General features: G+C 44.1%; 1 protein-coding gene across 4 annotated transcripts in view; it reads right to left on the reverse strand.

Annotated features, from left to right (window-relative positions):
- Positions 1-18,086, reverse strand: part of LOC137383867 (TBC1 domain family member 22B-like) — a 509,534-nt gene that overhangs the window by 169,311 nt on the left and 322,137 nt on the right. For all 4 annotated transcript variants that reach the window (XM_068057201.1, XM_068057200.1, XM_068057198.1 and 1 more), the window contains one exon: positions 15,183-15,289. In XM_068057201.1, the coding sequence (XP_067913302.1) occupies positions 15,183-15,289 (107 nt within the window). The remainder of the gene's footprint in view (positions 1-15,182; positions 15,290-18,086) is intronic.

The following is an 18,086-nucleotide window of genomic DNA, read 5'->3' on the forward strand; positions in this document are numbered from 1 at the left end:
TCCTTCCATGCTGTACATTGGGGGACACTAATATCGAGGAGGCTGTGGGCTGGCCTGCTCGCCAGGGTCGCGATCCACTTGTTGACGAAGACGATGCAGATGGAAGTGAACAGGTTCACAGACAGACCGATTACCCTGATGAGGTCCTTTCTTAAGTGCATTACTACTAACCAATTAATGAAGGTACCGCACCAGCATTCCAATCACTAGAGGACAATGGTGGGAGCTGATGAAATGTTTTATTACCTGCACCCACTTCCTCCACCCCCTACCCCCCTGCTCCCCCTTCCCAGGTCCCCCCCGCCCAGCTCACCCCCTCGCACCCCCTTCCCTATCCCCCTGCAGCCCCCTCGCACCCCCTTCCCTCCACCCCTTCCCACCGCACCGCCACACTCCCTTCCCCCCACCTATCCCTCAGCAAGGGCCCCAACAACCCCAACACCTTATCGGCATCTCGGGAGAGACCAAGGCTAAGGGAGTAAACCCTAACAGAAAATCTGGAGGGGAACCCCTGCAGCCAAACTGCACTCCTTTGGACCCCACCAGGAAGGCCGAGAGGGGGTTTTGACGTTTGGGCAACTCACAACCTCCATACATCCGCCCAGGCATGCGCCATGGAGAGGTCACTCTGTAGTCGCCTCACAGCGACCAAAACAACACGGAAGGCAGCAGTTATGGGTTGTAAGCCAACTGGCGTAGCGATTGGGCACCACGGGTTGCCTTTGTCAGTGGGAGAGGTCAATGCATCTCGTTGGACAGCTACCGCCCACCTCAAACCGGGCAGCCCCCGGTCAGTAAGGTTCTGTCCCGCCACAGTCCACCTGATTCAATGGGTGTTTGGAGCTCAGGGTCATTGCCCGAAAAGTGGACTGCAACAGCTCACCAAACAGCACAACAAAAAAAGGAAAGAAGGTACCAGCCCTTCGTTTTGCAAGCTGGTACATCAGAACTATGTGTCCTGGCCTGTCGGAAGACCTTACAAAAATCAACGATTCTCAGAAGACCATTATTAACAACGAGCTTAGAAGACTCAATGTGAACATTGCAGCACTTCAGGAGACACACCTCCCTGCGAGCGGATCTCTAAGAGCAAGACGACACCTTCTTCTTGAGGGTAGGGATCCTGAAGAACTAAGACAGCATGGAGTGGGCTTCGCCATCAGAAACTCCTTGCTCAGCATGATAGAGCCACCCTCAAATGGCTCGGAACGCATACTGTCGGTCCGACTGCTCACCGCCTCTGGTCCAGTACACCTACTCAGCATCTATGCTCCAACACTGCTCCCCACTTGAAGCTAAAGACCAGTTCTATGAGGAACTCCACAATATTAGTAGCATTCCCAATACCGAACATCTGTTCCTGCTGGGGGACTTTAACGCCAGGGTTGGGGACGACCATGACTCATGGCCCTCCTGCCTTGGGCGCTATGGCATTGGAAGTATGAATGAGAATGGACAGAGACTGCTTGAGTTGTGTACCTATCATAACCTCTGCATCACCAACTCGTTCTCATACTAAACCCTGTCACCAGGTTTCTTGGAGGCACCCAAGATCACGTTGCTGGCACTAGCTGGACGTCATCGTCATAAGGCGAGCCTCTATAAAAAGTGTCCAAATCACACGCAGCTTCCACAATGCGGACTGCGACACCGGCCACTCCCTGGTGTGCAGCAAGGTTTGACTCAAACCAAAGAAGCTGCATCACTCCAAGCAGAAGGGCTGCCCGCGCATCAACACCAGCAGAAATTCTTATCCACAGCTGTTACATAAGTTTGTAAATTCACTTGAAAAAGCCCTTCAAAACACTCCTACAGGGGATGCAGAGACCAAGTGGGCCCACCTCAGAGACGCCATCTATGACTCAGCAATGACCACCTATGGCAAATGTGAGAATCAGAATGCAGACTGGTTTCAATCTCACTTTGAAAAGCTGGAACCTGTCATCGCCGCAAAGCGCATTGCGCTGCTAAACTACAAGAAAGCCCCCTGTGAGTTAACAACTGCAGCACTTAAAGCTGCCAGAAGCGCTGCACAAAGAACAGCCAGGCGCTGCGCAAATGACTACTGGCAACACCTATGCAGTTGTATTCAGCTGTCCTCCAACACCGGAAACATCAGAGGAATGTATGATGGCATTGAGAGCTTTTGGGCCAATCAAGAAGATCGCCCCCTCAAAACTAAATCAGGGGACACAATCACTAACCAACGCAAGCAAATGGACCGTTGGATGGAGCACGACCTAGAACTGTACGCCAGGGAAAATGTTGTCACCAACACTGCCCTCAATGCAGCCCAGCCTCTACCAGTCATGGATGAGCTGGACGTACAGCCAACAAAATCGGAACATAGTGATGCCATTGATTCTCCAGCCAGCGGAAAAGCCCCGGGAAGGACGGCATTACTCCTGAAATAATCAAGAGTGCTAAGCCTGCGATACTTTCAGCACTCTACGAACTGCTTTGCCTGTGCTGGGACAAGGGAGCAGTACTACAGGACATGCGCGATGCCAATATCATCACCCTCGAAGAACAAGGGTGACCGCGGTGACTGCAACAACTACAGTGGAACCTCCCTGCTCAGCATAGTGGGGAAAGTCTTCGTTCCAGTTGCTTTCAAACAGGCTCCAGAAGCTGACTGAGCGTGTCTACCCTGAGGCACAGTGTGGCTTTCGAGCAGAGAGATCCACCATTGACATGCTGTTCTCCCTTCGCCAGCTACAGGAGAAATGCAGTGAACAAGAGATGCCCCTCTACTTTGCTTTCATTGATCTCACCAAAGCCTTTGACCTCGTCAGCAGACATGGTCTCTTCAGACGACTAGAAAAGATCGGATGTCCACCAAAGCTACTAAGTATCATCACCTCGTTCCATGACAATATGAAAGGCACAATTCAGCATAGCAGTGCGTCATCAGACCCCTTTCCTATCCTGAGTGGCATGAAACAGAGCTGTGTTCTCGCACCTACACTGTTTGGGATCTTCTCCCTGCTGCTCTCATGCGTTCAAATCTTCAGAAGAAGGAATTTTCCTCCACACAAGATCAGGTTGTTCAACCTTGCCCGTCTAAGAGCGAAGACCAAAGTACAGAAAGTCCTCATCAGGGAACTCCTCTTTGCTGACGATGCTGTATTAACATCTCACACAGAAGAGTGTCTGCAGAGACTCATTGACAGGATTGCGGCTGCCTGCAACGAATTTGGCTTAAGCATCAGCCTCAAGAAAACGAACATCATGGGACAGGACGTCAGAAATGCTCCATCCATCAATATCGGCGACCACGCTCTGGAAGTGGTTCAAGAGTTCACCTACCTAGGCTCAACTATCACCAGTAACCTGTCTCTTGATACAGAAATCAACAAGCGCTGGGGAAAGGCTTCCACTGCTATGCCCAGACTAGCCAAGAGACTGTGGGAAAATGGCGCACTGACACGGAACACAAAAGTCCGAGTGTATCAAGCCTGTGTCCTCAGTATCTTGCTCTACGGCAGCGAGGCCTGGACAACGTATGTCAGCCAAGAGCGACGTCTCAATTCATTCCATCTTCGCTGCCTCTGGAGAATCCTTGACATCAGGTGGCAGGGCCGTATCTCCAACGCAGAAGTCCTCGAGGCGGCCAACATCCCCAGCATATACACCCTACTGAGCCAGCGGCGCTTGAGATGGCTTGGCCCTGTGAGCCGCATGGAAGATGGCAGGATCCCCAAGGACACATTGTACAGCGAGCCCGTCACTGATATCAGACCCACCGGCCATCCATGTCTCCGCTTTAAAGATGTCTGCAAATGCGACATGAAGTCCTGTGACATTGATCACAAGTCGTGGGAGTTAGTTGCCAGTGATCGCCAGAGCTGGCGGGCAGCCATAAAGGCGGGGCTAAAGTGTGGCGAGTCGAAGAGACTTAGCAGTTGGCAGGAAAAAAGACAGAAGCGCAAGGGGAGAGCCAACTGTGTAACAGCCCCGACAACCAATTTTATCTGCAGTACCTGTGGAAGAGTCTGTCACTCTGGAATTGGCCTTTATAGCCACTCCAGGCGCTGCTTCACAAACCCTGACCACCTCCAGGCGCTTATCCATTGTCTCTCGAGACAAGGAGGCCAAAGAAGAAGAAGACCTTCTATTCCTGCATCCAAGTCATTAATATGGACTGTAAATAGTTGGGGCCCGAGGACTGAACCCTGTGGCATCCCACTAGTTACATCTTGCCAGCCAGAAAAAGACCCATTTATCCGGACTCTCTGTTTTCTGTTGGTTAGCCAATCCTCTATCCAAGCTAATAAATTTCCCCTAACCCCATGTGATCTTACCTTGTATATTAACCTTTTGTGCGGCGCCTTATCAAATGCCTTCTGGAAGTCCAGTTATACTACATCTACAAGATCCCCATTATCCACTGTGCTTGTTACAGCTTCGAACATCTCTAGCAAATTAGTCAAACACGATTTACCCTTCATAAAACCATGCTGACTCTGATGGATTGCGTTTTAACTTTCTAAATGTCCTGTTATTACTTCCTTAATAATGGATTCTAACAATTTCCCAATGACAGATGTTAAACTAACTGGTCTATAGTTTCCTACTTTCTACCTCCCTCCCTTTTTGAATAAGGGTGTTATATTAGCTTTTTTTCAATCCACTGCAACCTTTCCCGCATCCAGGAATTTTGGAATATTATAACCAATGGATCCACTGTCTCCGCTGCCACTTCCTTTAAGACCCTAGGATGTAGGCCATCAGGCCCTGAGGACTTGTCTGCCTTCAATCCCAATAGTTTGCTCAGTACTTTTTCCCTCATGATGATGATTTTCTAAGTTGCTCCCTTTCTATAACCTCTGTATTTCCTGTTACTATTGGGATGGTACTCGTGTCCTCCACCGTGAAAACTGAGGCAAAATACTGATTTAGTGTCTCCGCTATTTCTGTGTTCCCCTCTATTAACCCTCCTGTCTCATTCTCCAAAGGACCAACATTCACTTTAGCTACTCTCTTCCCTTTTATATACTTATAGAAGCTTTTGCTATCCACCTTTATATTTTACGCCAATTTTCTTTCATAACTTACCTTTGCTCTTTTTATTACTTCTTTAGTAATCCTTTGGGAAACTTTTAAAGATCAACAATCTTCTAGCCTGCCACTGGCCTTTGCAATATGGTATGCCTTAGTTTTTGTCTTTATATTATCCTTAACTTCCTTGCTTAGCCATAGATGTTTTTCCCCCCCTTTTACAATCTTTCTTCCTCTCTGGAATATATTTTAGTTGGGAGGAATTGAATATTTCCTAAACATCTGTCATTGCTAATCAACTGTCCTACCTTTTAGTCTTCCTGCCCAGTCCACTAAGGCCAAATCTGTCCTCATGCCGTTGTAATTACCTTTGTTTAACTCCAGAATGCTAGTGTGGGACTCCAGTTTCTCGCCCTCAAACTGAATTTGAAATTCTAGCATGCTATGATCACTCTTCCCTCGAGAATCCTTAACTATGAGATCATTCGTTAATCCCACCTCATTATACAACACCAAATCTAGAATAGCCTGCTCCCTGGTTGGTTCCACAACATATTGCTCCAAAAAACAATCTCTGATACATTCAATGAACTCTCCCTCGAGGCTACCCTTGCCAATTTGATTAATCCAGTCTATATGCATATTAAAATCACCCATGATTATTTCTTACAAGCCCCTGCTAGTTCCTGGTTTATACTGTGCCCCACTGCGGCCTTTAATAACAAAGCTACACCACCTCATTTTCCTTCCTGCCTATCCTTCCGAAATACTGAGTACCTTTGGATATTCAATTCCCAAACCTGGTTTCCCTGCAACCACGCTTTCAGGGAAAGTTATTGGAAGGGATTCTGAGAGACAGGATTTATATGCATTTGGAAAGGCAAGGTCTGATTAGGGATAGTCAGCATGGCTTTGTGCATGGGAAATCATGTCTCACGAATATGATTGAGCTTTTGAGGAGGTGACCTGGAGGACTGACGAGGGCAGGGCGATGGATGTTGTCTACATGGACTTTAGCAAGGTCTTTGACAAGGTCCCGCATGGTAGGCTGGTCCAGAAGATTCGAACACATGGGATCGAGGGTGAGCTAGCCAATTAGATACAAAATTGGCTTGGTAATCGGAGGCAGAGGGTGGTAGTGGAGGGCTGTTTTTCAGAATGGAGGCCGGTGACCAGTAGTGTGCCGCAGGGATCGGTGCTGGGCCCTCCGTTGTTTGTCATATATATTAATGACTTGGACGTGAATGTAGGGGGCATGATTAGTAAGTTTGCAGATGACACCAAAATTGGTGGTATAGTGGACAGTGAAGAAGGTGTCTAAGGTTACAACAGGATATAGATCAACTGGAAAAGTGGGCAAGGGATTGGCAAATGGAATTTAACGCAGACAAGTGCGAAGTGATGCATTTTGGGAAGTTAAACGAGGTCAGGACATATACAGTGAATGGCAGGGCCCTGGGGAGTGTTCTTGAGCAGAGAGACCTTGGGTGCAAGTACATAATTCCCTGAAAGTGGCAACACAGATAGACAGGGTGGTGAAGGAGGCGGATGGCATGCTTGCCTTCATCGGCCGAGGCACTGAGTACAAGAGTTGGGACGTCATGTTACAGTTGCACCCAACGTTGGTTCGACTGTACTTGGAGTACTGTGTGCAGTTCTGGTCGCCATACTGCAGGAAAGATGTGATTAAGCTAGAGAGGGTGCAGAAAAGATTCACCAGGATGTTGCCTGGCTTGGAGGGCTTGAGTTATAAAGAGAGATTGGATAGGCTGGGTCTGTTTTCCCTGGTGCAAAGGAGGCTGAGAGGGGACATGATAGAGGTATATAAAATTATGACTGGCATAGATCGGGTAGATAGCCAGAGTCTGTTTCCCATGGTTGGGGTGACTAAAACTAGAAGGCATAGATTTAAGGTGAGAGGGAGGAGGTTTAAAGAGGATCAAAGGGGTAAATTTTTCACACAAAGAATAGTGGGTATCTGGAATGAGCTGTCAGAGGAGATGGTGGAGGCAGAAACAGTAGCAACATTTAAGAGGCATCTGGACAGGTACTTGAATGAGCAAGGCATAGAGTGATATGGAATTAATGCAGGCAGGTGGGATTAGTATAGACAGGCATTATGGTCGGCATGGACGCAGTGGGCCGAAGGACCTGTTTCTATGCTGTACGACTCTGTGACTCTATGAGTAATCATCACTAAATCATATCAATTTGTCTCTATTTGCGCTGTTAACTCATTTATTTTATTCTGACTGCTTCGTGCATTCAGATACAAAGCCTTTAAGTTTGTTCTATTATCAAACTTCCCTACTCTTGTACAATTTCTTGGTGCAATATGACGTTCACACGCTCTGTCCCTTCCTTTTATTTTCTGGTAACTATCATCCTCATCACTAACCTGCACTCCTACCTTCTCCTTTAACTTTGACTTCCTAATTTTCCATGCAACTTTGGGCGGCACAGTGGCGCAGTGGTTAGCACCGCAGCCTCACAGCTCCAGCGACCCGGGTTCAATTCTAGGTACTGCCTGTGTGGAGTTGGCAAGTTCTCCCTGCGTCTGCGTGGGTTTCCTCCGGGTGCTCCGGTTTCCTCCCACATGCCAAAGACTTGCAGGTTGATAGGTAAATTGACCATTATAAATTGCCCCTAGTATAGGTAGGTGGTAGAGAAATATAGGGACAGGTGGGGATGTGGTAGGAATATGGAATTCGTGTAGGATTAGTATAGAACAAAACTGAACCCTCCCCCTCATTATTTAGTTTAAAGCCCAAGTTATGCGATTCCCCAGGAGTCTGGTCCCAGCATGATATAGGTGGAGCCCGTCCCATCGGAACAGTTCCCTCCTTCCCCAGTACTGGTGCCAATGTCCCACGAATTCAAACCCATTTCTCCCACACCAATCTTTGAGCCACACATTTACCTCTTTAATCTTATTGACCCTGTGCCAATTTGCTCGTGGATCAGGCAGTAATCCAGAGATTATTACCTTTTTGGTTCTGCTTGTTAATTTAGCCCCTAGCTGCTCATATTCCCTGAGCAGAAGCTCTATCCTCGTTCTACCTATATCGTTGGTACCCACGTAGACCACGACAACTGGATCTTAACCCTCCCACTCCAAGTTCCTCTGCAGCCCAGATGAGATATCCTGAACTCTGGCACCAGGTAGGCAACACAGCCTTCGGGACTCTCGATCCTGGCCACAGAACAGTGTCTATGCCCCGAACTATACTATACAAGAATCTCGAACCTGCTGGACAAGAGCTGAGGCTCCTGCAACACTACCTCCTGGATCCCTCTAACTGCCTCACTCAGTGTCACACCCTCCTGTCCCTGACCACTGGCCGAATTCAAGGTAGTTAATCTAAGGGGTGTGACTGTCTCCTGAAACACAGCATCCAGGTAACTCTCCCCCTCCTTGCTGTGTTGCAGTGTCCAAAGCTCAGACTCCAGTTCATCAACTCTGAGCTGGAGTTCCTCGAGCAAACAACACTTGCTACAGATGTTGTCACTGGGAACCACATTGGGGTCCACCAGCTCCCACATCATGCAGGTACAACACATCGCCTGGCCCTGCATCCCTATTTTATTTAGCTAGATTTTCATTTGTTTTCTAAATTTCCGACTGGTCTTTAGTTCTTTAACCCGCTTTAGTTTTTAGCTTATATACTAATAAATCAATCAAGTCTTACTCTATATTTGATTTCAATTTAAATTAAAAGCTTACCTGAATACTGACCCCAGCTGCTTTCTTTTTCCCTGCTCTCACTGTTGAATGTGACATCACTCTGATGCCAATTTTCAATTTTTTTTCCCCGGTTCCGCTCCAACTCCTCGGTCTGTGCTCCACTCTCTGTCTCTCCCACTGTGGTTTGGCGCGCTTTTTGAATCCTCCATTCCTCGGGCTGCGCTCCTCTCTCTCAGTCTCTCCGACTGTGGTTTGGCGCGCTTTTTGAACCCTCTGCTCCTCAGGTTCTGCTCCTCTCTCTCTGTCTATATACTGATTAAACTTTGTGGAAAAATTTAAAACCCAGAACGCCAGAATATTTCGATGAAGTTTACTGTGTAACCCTATCACTTAAAAACTGTCCACATTTCAGGCAAAAATAATATTATTGCAGATGCTTTGTCGCGAATTTAACTTTGAGTATAGGAGTAAAGATGATGCAAAGCAAAACTATTAACTACAAGTATAGAGTGAATGGGGGGGGGGGGGGAATGTGACAATGTCTTTAAAATGTTTTCATTTTTAATTGCATTGCAATGTAACGCATTCAAAAATGGCGTATCATGTTGCCAAGGTCAGAGGTGTTACAAGACGTGGGAATCTATATTTTTAAAAACTAAAAAAAACATTCATGGACATTGAAACATCTGGGGATAGCTGATCTTTATGGATTTTTTTTTTTAAAAAAAAGCAAGGTCAACAAGAAATTCCTGGTGTTAACTAGCAAACAAATACTGGAAACCACAGGGCGTTTTTACCTAAGAGTTACCCTTTGTTGTGACAAAAAAGAATTTATGATTGCCAAGGGACTTGCTTGGAAAAATTTTAGTTTCACTTTGAACTGTTAAAAGATGCTGGTGTTGGACTAAAAGCAGGCAATTGAAATTTGATGTGGACCTGCCCAGAGATCAGAAGAAAAAACAGATAACTATTACCGCTCTTTGAAGTATCCTTGCTCTTGAAAAGTAAAAGCTTGTATGAAGCTGTACTGTTGCCTCCTGCATTTATTTGAAGAAACCCTGAATATTTGCAGAAATCTTGCATCTTTAAAAGGACTTTTGCATCGAATGTGTAACAGAGAACTGACACCTGTTGCTGCATACCTGATGGAAGACCTATCTGAAGTTTCCACAGTTGAATTTCTTTGAATGCCTACCCAAAATAGACTGTTCCTCAACCTCGCCTGGAAAGACTCCCCTCGTGATCGCCAACTATTTGACTTTAGGACACCTCACCAAACCAACGGGCTCCCTTCCCAATCTTTTCAGACTAATTTTTTTATTCCTTCTAGTTACTTGTAACAGCTGTAAACAAAAATCCCTTTTTGTCCGGCAACAGTTTTTGGATGTATGCGCGTGTGCATTAGGGCTTGGATAACAATACGGGGCTTTAATCTTTTGATTAACAGTGCACTCCTCCCGCCTCGATCGTAACAATGTAAGTTGTTATTGTTGTAACTATAACTGTCGAATACAGAGATCATTTTTAACAAACAGTCTTTCAATAAGTTATTTATTTTATAAGTCATACCCACTGTATTTGATAATACATCACAATGTTGTCCTCTTAGACCTAGATGCCATTTGTGCCAGCAGCTGTTTTCTAGCTAGCTTTGTAACCCTTACAAAGGCTGAGGGGAGATCTGATAGAAATGTACAAAATTATGAGGGACCTGGATAGAGTGGATGTGAAGGGCCTATTTACATTAGCAGAGAGGTCAGTGACTAGGGGGCATAGATTTAAAGTGATTGGTAGAAAGATTAGAAGGGAGATGAGGAAAGATTTTTTCACCCAGAGGGTGGTGGGGATCTGGAACTCACTGGCTGAAAGGATAGTAGAGGCAGAAGCCCTCAACTCATTTAAAAGGTCTCTGGATATGCACCTCAAGTGCTGTAACCTGCACGGCTACGGACCAAATGCTGGAAGGTGGGATTAGACTGGGTGGCTCGTTTTTTTGGCCGACGCAGACACAATGGGCCAAGTGGCCTCTTTTTGTGCTGTAAACTTTCTATGATTCTCTGACAGATTGTTTTGACTAGGCCTGTATTCTCTTCAGTATCGCAGAAGATGAGGCAATCAAACTGAGGTGTCTGAGATGTTAAAGGATTCAATAGGGTAGATAGTGAGAAACTATTTCCTCTGGGAGTCCAGAACAAGGGGGATGTCAGGAAGCAATTTTTCACACAAATGATAATGCAAAATCTGGAACTCTCTTCCCTCAAATGCTGTTGAAGCTAGGTCAGTTGAAAATGTCAAGATTGATAAGGATAGATTTTTACTAGACAAGGGTTCTAAGGGTTATGGAACTAAGGCAGGTAAATGGAATTAAGATGCAGATCAGCTATGATCTAACTGAATGGCGGAACAGGCTCAAGGGGCTGAATGGCCTACTCCTGTTCCTATGATTCCAGATATATTTTGGTTTCTGTGTTTTGCACTACTCTTCTGGGTAAACCCGCATCCCTCCGCCCCGTGGGATTGACTAGCTTGGTCACAGATAAAAAAAACAAAAAAACTTTCTTTAGATTGCTTTAGTCACTAGTTCTATCCTATGTTTCACAAGATCCATGTCACAATTTTGAGAAGTGGCAGAATGACAAAGCACTAAAATTACTTTTTAGTTGCATATCAAATTTACGAACATACAAACATATGAATTAGGAAAAGTAGGCCATTCGGCCCTCTAGCCTGCTCCGCCATTCAATAAGATCTGTTTGTGTCTCGAATTTTACACACCATCTACTCTCAATAACTTTGATTCCCTTGGCCAACAAGAATCTATCTACCCCCACCTTAAAATTGTTCAATGACCCTGCCTCCACCACCATCTGAGGCAGAGTTCCAAAGTCGCACAATCCTCAAGAGAAAAAATTCCTCCTCATCTCTGTCCTAAAAGAGTGACCCCTAATTTTAAAACAGTGCCCCCTAGTTCTGGAGTCCCCCACAAGAGGAAACATCCTTCCCACATCCACCTTGTCAAGACCGTTCAGGATCTTATATACTTCAATCAAGTCTCCCCTCAATCTTCTAAACTGCAGTGAAAACAAGCCCAGTCTGTCCCACCTTTCCTCATAAGACAACCCACTCATTCCAGGTATCAACCTAGTAAACCTCCTCTGAACCGCCTCCAGCACATTCCCATCCTTCCCTAAATAAGGAGACCAAAACAGCATACAGTATTCGAGATGCGGTCTCACCAATACCCTGTACAACTGAAGCATAACATCCTTACTTTTATTTTCAATTCCTTCGCAATAAAGAATAGTATTCCATTGGCCTTCTTTATTACTTGCTGTACCTGTTTACTAACGTTTTGTGACTCATGCACCAGAACACCTAGATCCCCCTGCAGCTCGGAGTTCTGCAGTCATTTTCCATTTAAGTAATACTCTGTTTTTTTATTCTCCCTGCCAAAGTGAACAACTTCACATTTTCCCACATTATACTCCATCTGCCAGATTTGTGCCCACTCACTCAACCTATCTATATTGGTCAGCAAGTTCCTTATGTCCTCTTCAAAACATACCTTCCTACCTATCTTTGTGCCATCTGCAAATTTAGCTATATGCCATCGCTCCCCTCATCTAAGTCATTGATATAAATTGTTAAAAGTTGAGGCCCAGCACAGACCCCTGCAGGACTCCGCTTGTCACATCCTGTCAATCAGAAAATGATCCATTTACACTAACTCTCTGTTTTCTGCCAGCCAGCCAATCTCCTATCCATGCTAATATGTTACCCCCTACACCATGAGCTACCTTGCGCAATAATCTTTTATGTGGCACCTTGTCAAATGCCTTCTGGAAATCTAAGTACAGTATGTCAACGGGCTCCCCTTTATCCACGGCATATGTTACTCCTTCAAAGAACTCCAATAAATTGGTTAAACATGATCTCACTTTCACAAAACCATGCTGACTATTCCCGATTACCTTGAGTTTTTCTAAGTACCCAGTTATAGCCTCCTTAATGATCGATTCGAACACCTACCCCACAACAAAAATCAAGCTAACTGGCCTATAGTTACCTGTTTTCTGCCTCCCGCTTCTTGAATAGAGGGGTTATATTTACTATTTTCCAGTCTGATGGAATCTTTCCAGAATCTAGTGAATTTTGAAAAATTAACACCAACGCATCGACTACCTCATTAGCCACCTCATTTAAGACCCTAGGATGAAGCCCATTCGGACCCGGGGACTTGTCAGCCCACAGCTCCATCAGTTTGGTCAGTACCACTTCCCTGGTGATTGTAATTTCACCAAGTTCCTCTCTTCCTTCCACTTCCTGATTTACAGCCATTACTGGAATATTTTTTGTATCCTCTATAGTGAGGAAAAAAGCAAAATATTTGTTCATTTCATCCGCCATTTCCTTATTATCTACTATTAACTCCCCATTCTCACTCTCTAGAGGACCAACACTCACTTTACTTACTCTTTTCCTTTTTAAGTACCTGTAGGAACTCTTGCTATCCGTTTTTACATTTCTAGCTAGCTTCCTCTCATACTCTAATTTCTTTCTCCTGATTAACCTTTTAGTCATTCGCCGCCTGTCTTTATATTCTGAACAATCATCTGACCTGCCACTCATCTTTGCACAATTATATGCCTTTTCCATAAGTTTGATGCGTTCTTTAACTTCTTTACTGAAATTTACCGAACAGTAAATCAGTAAGCAAGCAAAGAGACGCAAGATAGATCTCTGATGCCAATGGATTAAAGTAATGAGAAAGACTGCAAAAAACGGGACTAGAAAGTCTGAGGTTTGAAAGATTTTAAATGGAATAGATCTAATCACTAGTTCATTGCAAACCAAGATAGCAGAACAAGGAGGGACAGGCTAAGACTGGCAAAAGACCATTTAGGTCACGTGATTGGCATAAGAGTGATTATAGGAACATCAAGACCAAAAATGACCATTTCTGACCATCTGACCAGTCTAACTCCTTCTTACCATCACTGATATATTCAGCATCAATTGCCTCTTTGGAAGTCCTTTCTAAACATTATAACCCTCGGAGTGAAGAAGTTATATCTGATTTGTCCATTCATTTTCCCTTTTCTGAACTTCATCGCATGCATCCTCACTGTTGTTCTCTGAGCCCTGATGAACACGTTCTCATGGCTCAACTTGTCAATACCAATAAAGATCTTGTATATATCAATAAGTGCTCCTCTAAATTCCCTCTTTGCTGATGTTAGCAAACTAAACTTCTGTAGTCTCTCTTTGCAGCTCGGGTGCCTGATGCTAGGTAACAGGCAGGTAACTCCTTGTCCTTCCGGTAAATCTGGGGACCAAAACTGCTCACAGTCATGCAAACGGCATGCATATATAACATCTAGATGATTTCAACAATCCGCCCAAATCTTTTTTCGGTGCTGCATACTGATGACTAATATCATTTAGTTCATTTTCATTCCCTTGTCTCAGCACTGCGCACTTTTAAAACAGAACTGTATTCGCCATTTCTCAGCTCCACTGCCCAACTTATTTAGATTCCACTATGCCTGATCAGGTTGTTCTAGTTTGTAACTCTCCCGCAACTTACTGTCATCAATTTTTGTCTATCTCCCACTAAAAATTTATACATACGATGAACAACAGCCCCAGCATTGATCCTCTCCTGCCCTAACAATTACTTCCCTGTATTCTGAAGGAAGTCCATACAAGACCATTCACTGCCTCATGAGATGTAACTAGTTGCCAGTCCACTTCAATAACTGACTACCTATTCTGTGCTTTCCTGAGATACGGACCAATCGCTCATCTGCTACTGTATCAAAAATCACTCTTTTTCTGTGTCTTTAACATTCCTCCACCTTCCTTAGCATTAATATTGCCTCCATTTTCTGAAAAATTAAACCAAATTTCCAGTCGGTAGCTACTTTCGTAAACATCAATACAAAGAAATTGTTTAGGATATTTGGTATTTTGCAATTGCCTGTTTGATGCCTCCCTTATAGGCTTTTCAACTGTCTTATTATTTCCTTGACAATCTCGGACTTGACAAAATATAGTTAGGGAACATATTGGGAGGGGGTAATTAAGCTTCCTTACTCTGGACAGAAGAATTAAGATAGGTCAAATGATCTTTTGCATCTCAATCGACCCAAGTGAAAACTGCTGAAGATAGCAGTTGGATCTGTATGCCCAATGTCTTTGGAGGGATGAGCAGGTATCATCTAAGGTTCTCACTAATTTATATCCAACTATTCCTGCTGCTGGGTACCAGGTAGGGCAGGATCAGGCTCCAATGCAAAGCTTCCAGCTAGCACACAGCCTAGGGCACCAACTGTCTCAATTCAGACACAAATAGCAACTTGGATGAGGTACTGAAGTAGTATTGATACCAGTGAAAATTTATCTAGCAAGGATCAGTGAGTGAGTGGAGGGGAGAAAAATGGATTTAAAACAAGTTAGAAACCAGCCAGCTTTTCATTTTAAAAAACAAATTTACCTGTATGCCGTCCAATAGCTTGCTCATACACCAGAAACTATCAGCTTCAATACTCCGCTGCACTGTCTCAGACAGGTTTGTTACATCAAAATTTTCCACATCTTCTTCTGCAATGATAAAAAGAAAAAGAAAATTAACGTGCCCTTGCTTGACCTACATTTATATTTCGATAAAGAAATCTCCAGATTAACACAAGATATTGTTAAAAAACATTGATAGGTTCCTATCAGTGTAGCACTCTAAAAAAAATTTAAGTACAGTTGCAATTCAGCAGAAATATTAATAAAATGCAAAAACAGTTAAACACCACTCAAAGGGAATCTAGTAGACAACTTCCTAACAACTAGTACTCTGTTCAGAATAAACCCATTATACAAAAGCTGGGAGAAAATAACATTACCCATATCTGAATTAATTCAGCATTGCTTTGTTCTTAATTTGTGAACCAAACTAAGAAAGGCTACATGTGCATCATTATATCGCTTGAATCTGTTGTGAAAATATATGGCGCAAGCACTGTACCTGAACACAAATTCTGTGCCCTGGCTGATCATGGTTGAATAGCATTTGGAAGATACTGTTACTCTGACCCGAATCAGCTAATCTCTTGTAGCTTATTTTGGCATTCGAACTTAAAAATGTAACATGAAGCAAAATACCAATACATAAAAGAGTGCCCAGGTCTGCTCATCAAGAAATATTTCAGGTATGATGTACAAACAAACACCTTACCCTCAAGTTTTATTTCGTGCACAGGAGCCAATGGCTGCCTTGTACGTAGACATATATCACTAAATAGCCTCTGTGAAAACAGAATTTATTTAGGGTAACCAAAAACATTGATTTTTTGATTTTACTGGATGCCTTATCATATTGGGGGAAAACAGGAAATTTAAATCTTCCAAGATTATGTACTTTAAACTTGTATTGAATAAAAACAAACTCTTTTGTATGGGTTCCCTCTGGTTGTGAATTTTCAGGCACTGCAGCATAATTCCAAATTGAAAATTTGAGAGATGAATCAATTTTTCCTGTTTGCATCCGAGATATTGTACAAACTGAAGACATCATCAAATAAATGTATGGATGGATGTTGATAACAGGATGCTGGAATTCCCCTTAATGTGGCAGCTGAGCATAATTCATTTTAATGAGCCAATACTACATAAATCAAGACATGTTAGGAATGAAATCGTGTTCACCAGCTACACTGTACATGCAGTATTCAGTCAGCATGGCAACCAGCAATGAATGTATCTGCAGATAGTCTGCAGCTGGAATACAAGTTAGAATTCAGAGACTGTATGAGAGACCTGGTTGCAGCATCATTATTTCAGGTAAGAATCGCATCACCAGGAATCAATGAACTGTCCAAGCAAGAAGAATCTCTCCACTACACAGGTTTCAGCTCCCAAAGCCACCCCGCTCCAGTGAGCAAGAAACAGAGACCGACTGACCAAATGTGCTGCTGTGTGAGCAAAATTTTCCCCCAAACTCTGATTTCACTGAGCAATTACTCATGCCTCACCTCTACCCATCCCCACCATAATGAACAAGTAATCAGCCCTCAACCCCTTCCCTGCTATGCAAGCTTTGCCTCCCTCCCCTTTGATAAGCAAGATTTGAGCTCTCTTCCCCCATCACCCCCACCATAAGATTTCAACCCCCGCTGTCCACCAAACATGATTTCAGCCTCCTCCTTCTCTGTTACCTCATCAAAAATCTCAATCAAGTTAGTTGAACACGATTTGCCTTTCACAATCCCCCAGGGATCCCTCAACTATTTCCCACTCCCCCCTATGGTGCATGAACAAGACTTTGTTCCCTACCCCCATTCAAGAAAGATTTCATCCCATACCCCTAATGAACAAGTTTAGTGCCTCTTCCCAACACAGTGAAACTTCATTTTTAATTTTGTCCTTTTGATGTAGGCATTGTTGGCAAGGCTATATTTATTTGTCATCTCTAACCAGAGAATGTGGTAGTGGGCGTTTTTGAAGAACAGCAAACCTTCATTGATGATATTCCTAAAATGGTTTTTTAGGAAATTCTGGCACTTTGACCCAGTAATAATAAAGGATACATGTCCAAACCAGGATGGTGTGTAGTTTGGCGGGGAATTTGGAGGTGACAGTGATTCCACAGTCTTGCCACTTTTGTCTTTATTGCTGGTAGAAATTATGAGGCTTGGAGGTGCTGGTGCAGTAAGTTTGGTGTGTTGCTACAGTGATTCCTGCAAATAGTACATACTGCAGCCACAGCACAGTAGTGGAGGGGGGTGGAGGGGTGGCTACTGAATCCAGTAGCAGGAGGCCATCAAGTGGACTGGTTTGTCCTGCATGATTATGCGATTTGTGAAAGGCAAATCGTGTTCAACTAGCTTGATTGAGATTTTTGATGAAGTAACAGAGAGGGTTGATGAGTGTAATGCGGTTGATGTGGTGTACATGGACTTCCAAAAGGCGTTTGATAAAGTGCCACATAATAGGTTCGCCAGCAAAGTTGAAGCCCGTGGAATAAAACGGACTGTGGCAACGTGGATATGAAGTAAGCTGAGTGACAGGAAACAGAGAATAGGGGTGAACAGTTGTTTTTTTGGATTGGAGGAAGGTAGGGCAGTAGGGCTCCTCAGGGATCGGTATTAGGACCACTGCTTTTCTTGACATATTAATGACTTGGGTGTACAGGGCACAATTCCTACATCTGATGACACAAAATTTGGAAGTATAGTGAACTGTGAGGAGAATAGTGATAGACCAAGAGGGCATAGACAGGCTGGTGGAATGGGCAGACACATGGCAGATGAAGTTTAACGCAGAGAAGTGCGAAGTTATATATTTCGGCAGGAAGAACAAAGAGAAGCTATATAAAGGGTACCATTCTAAAGGGGATGCAGGAACAAAG

This window comes from Heterodontus francisci, chromosome 25 (assembly GCF_036365525.1).
Source record: "Heterodontus francisci isolate sHetFra1 chromosome 25, sHetFra1.hap1, whole genome shotgun sequence".
Classification (NCBI taxonomy): Eukaryota; Metazoa; Chordata; class Chondrichthyes; order Heterodontiformes; family Heterodontidae; genus Heterodontus; species Heterodontus francisci.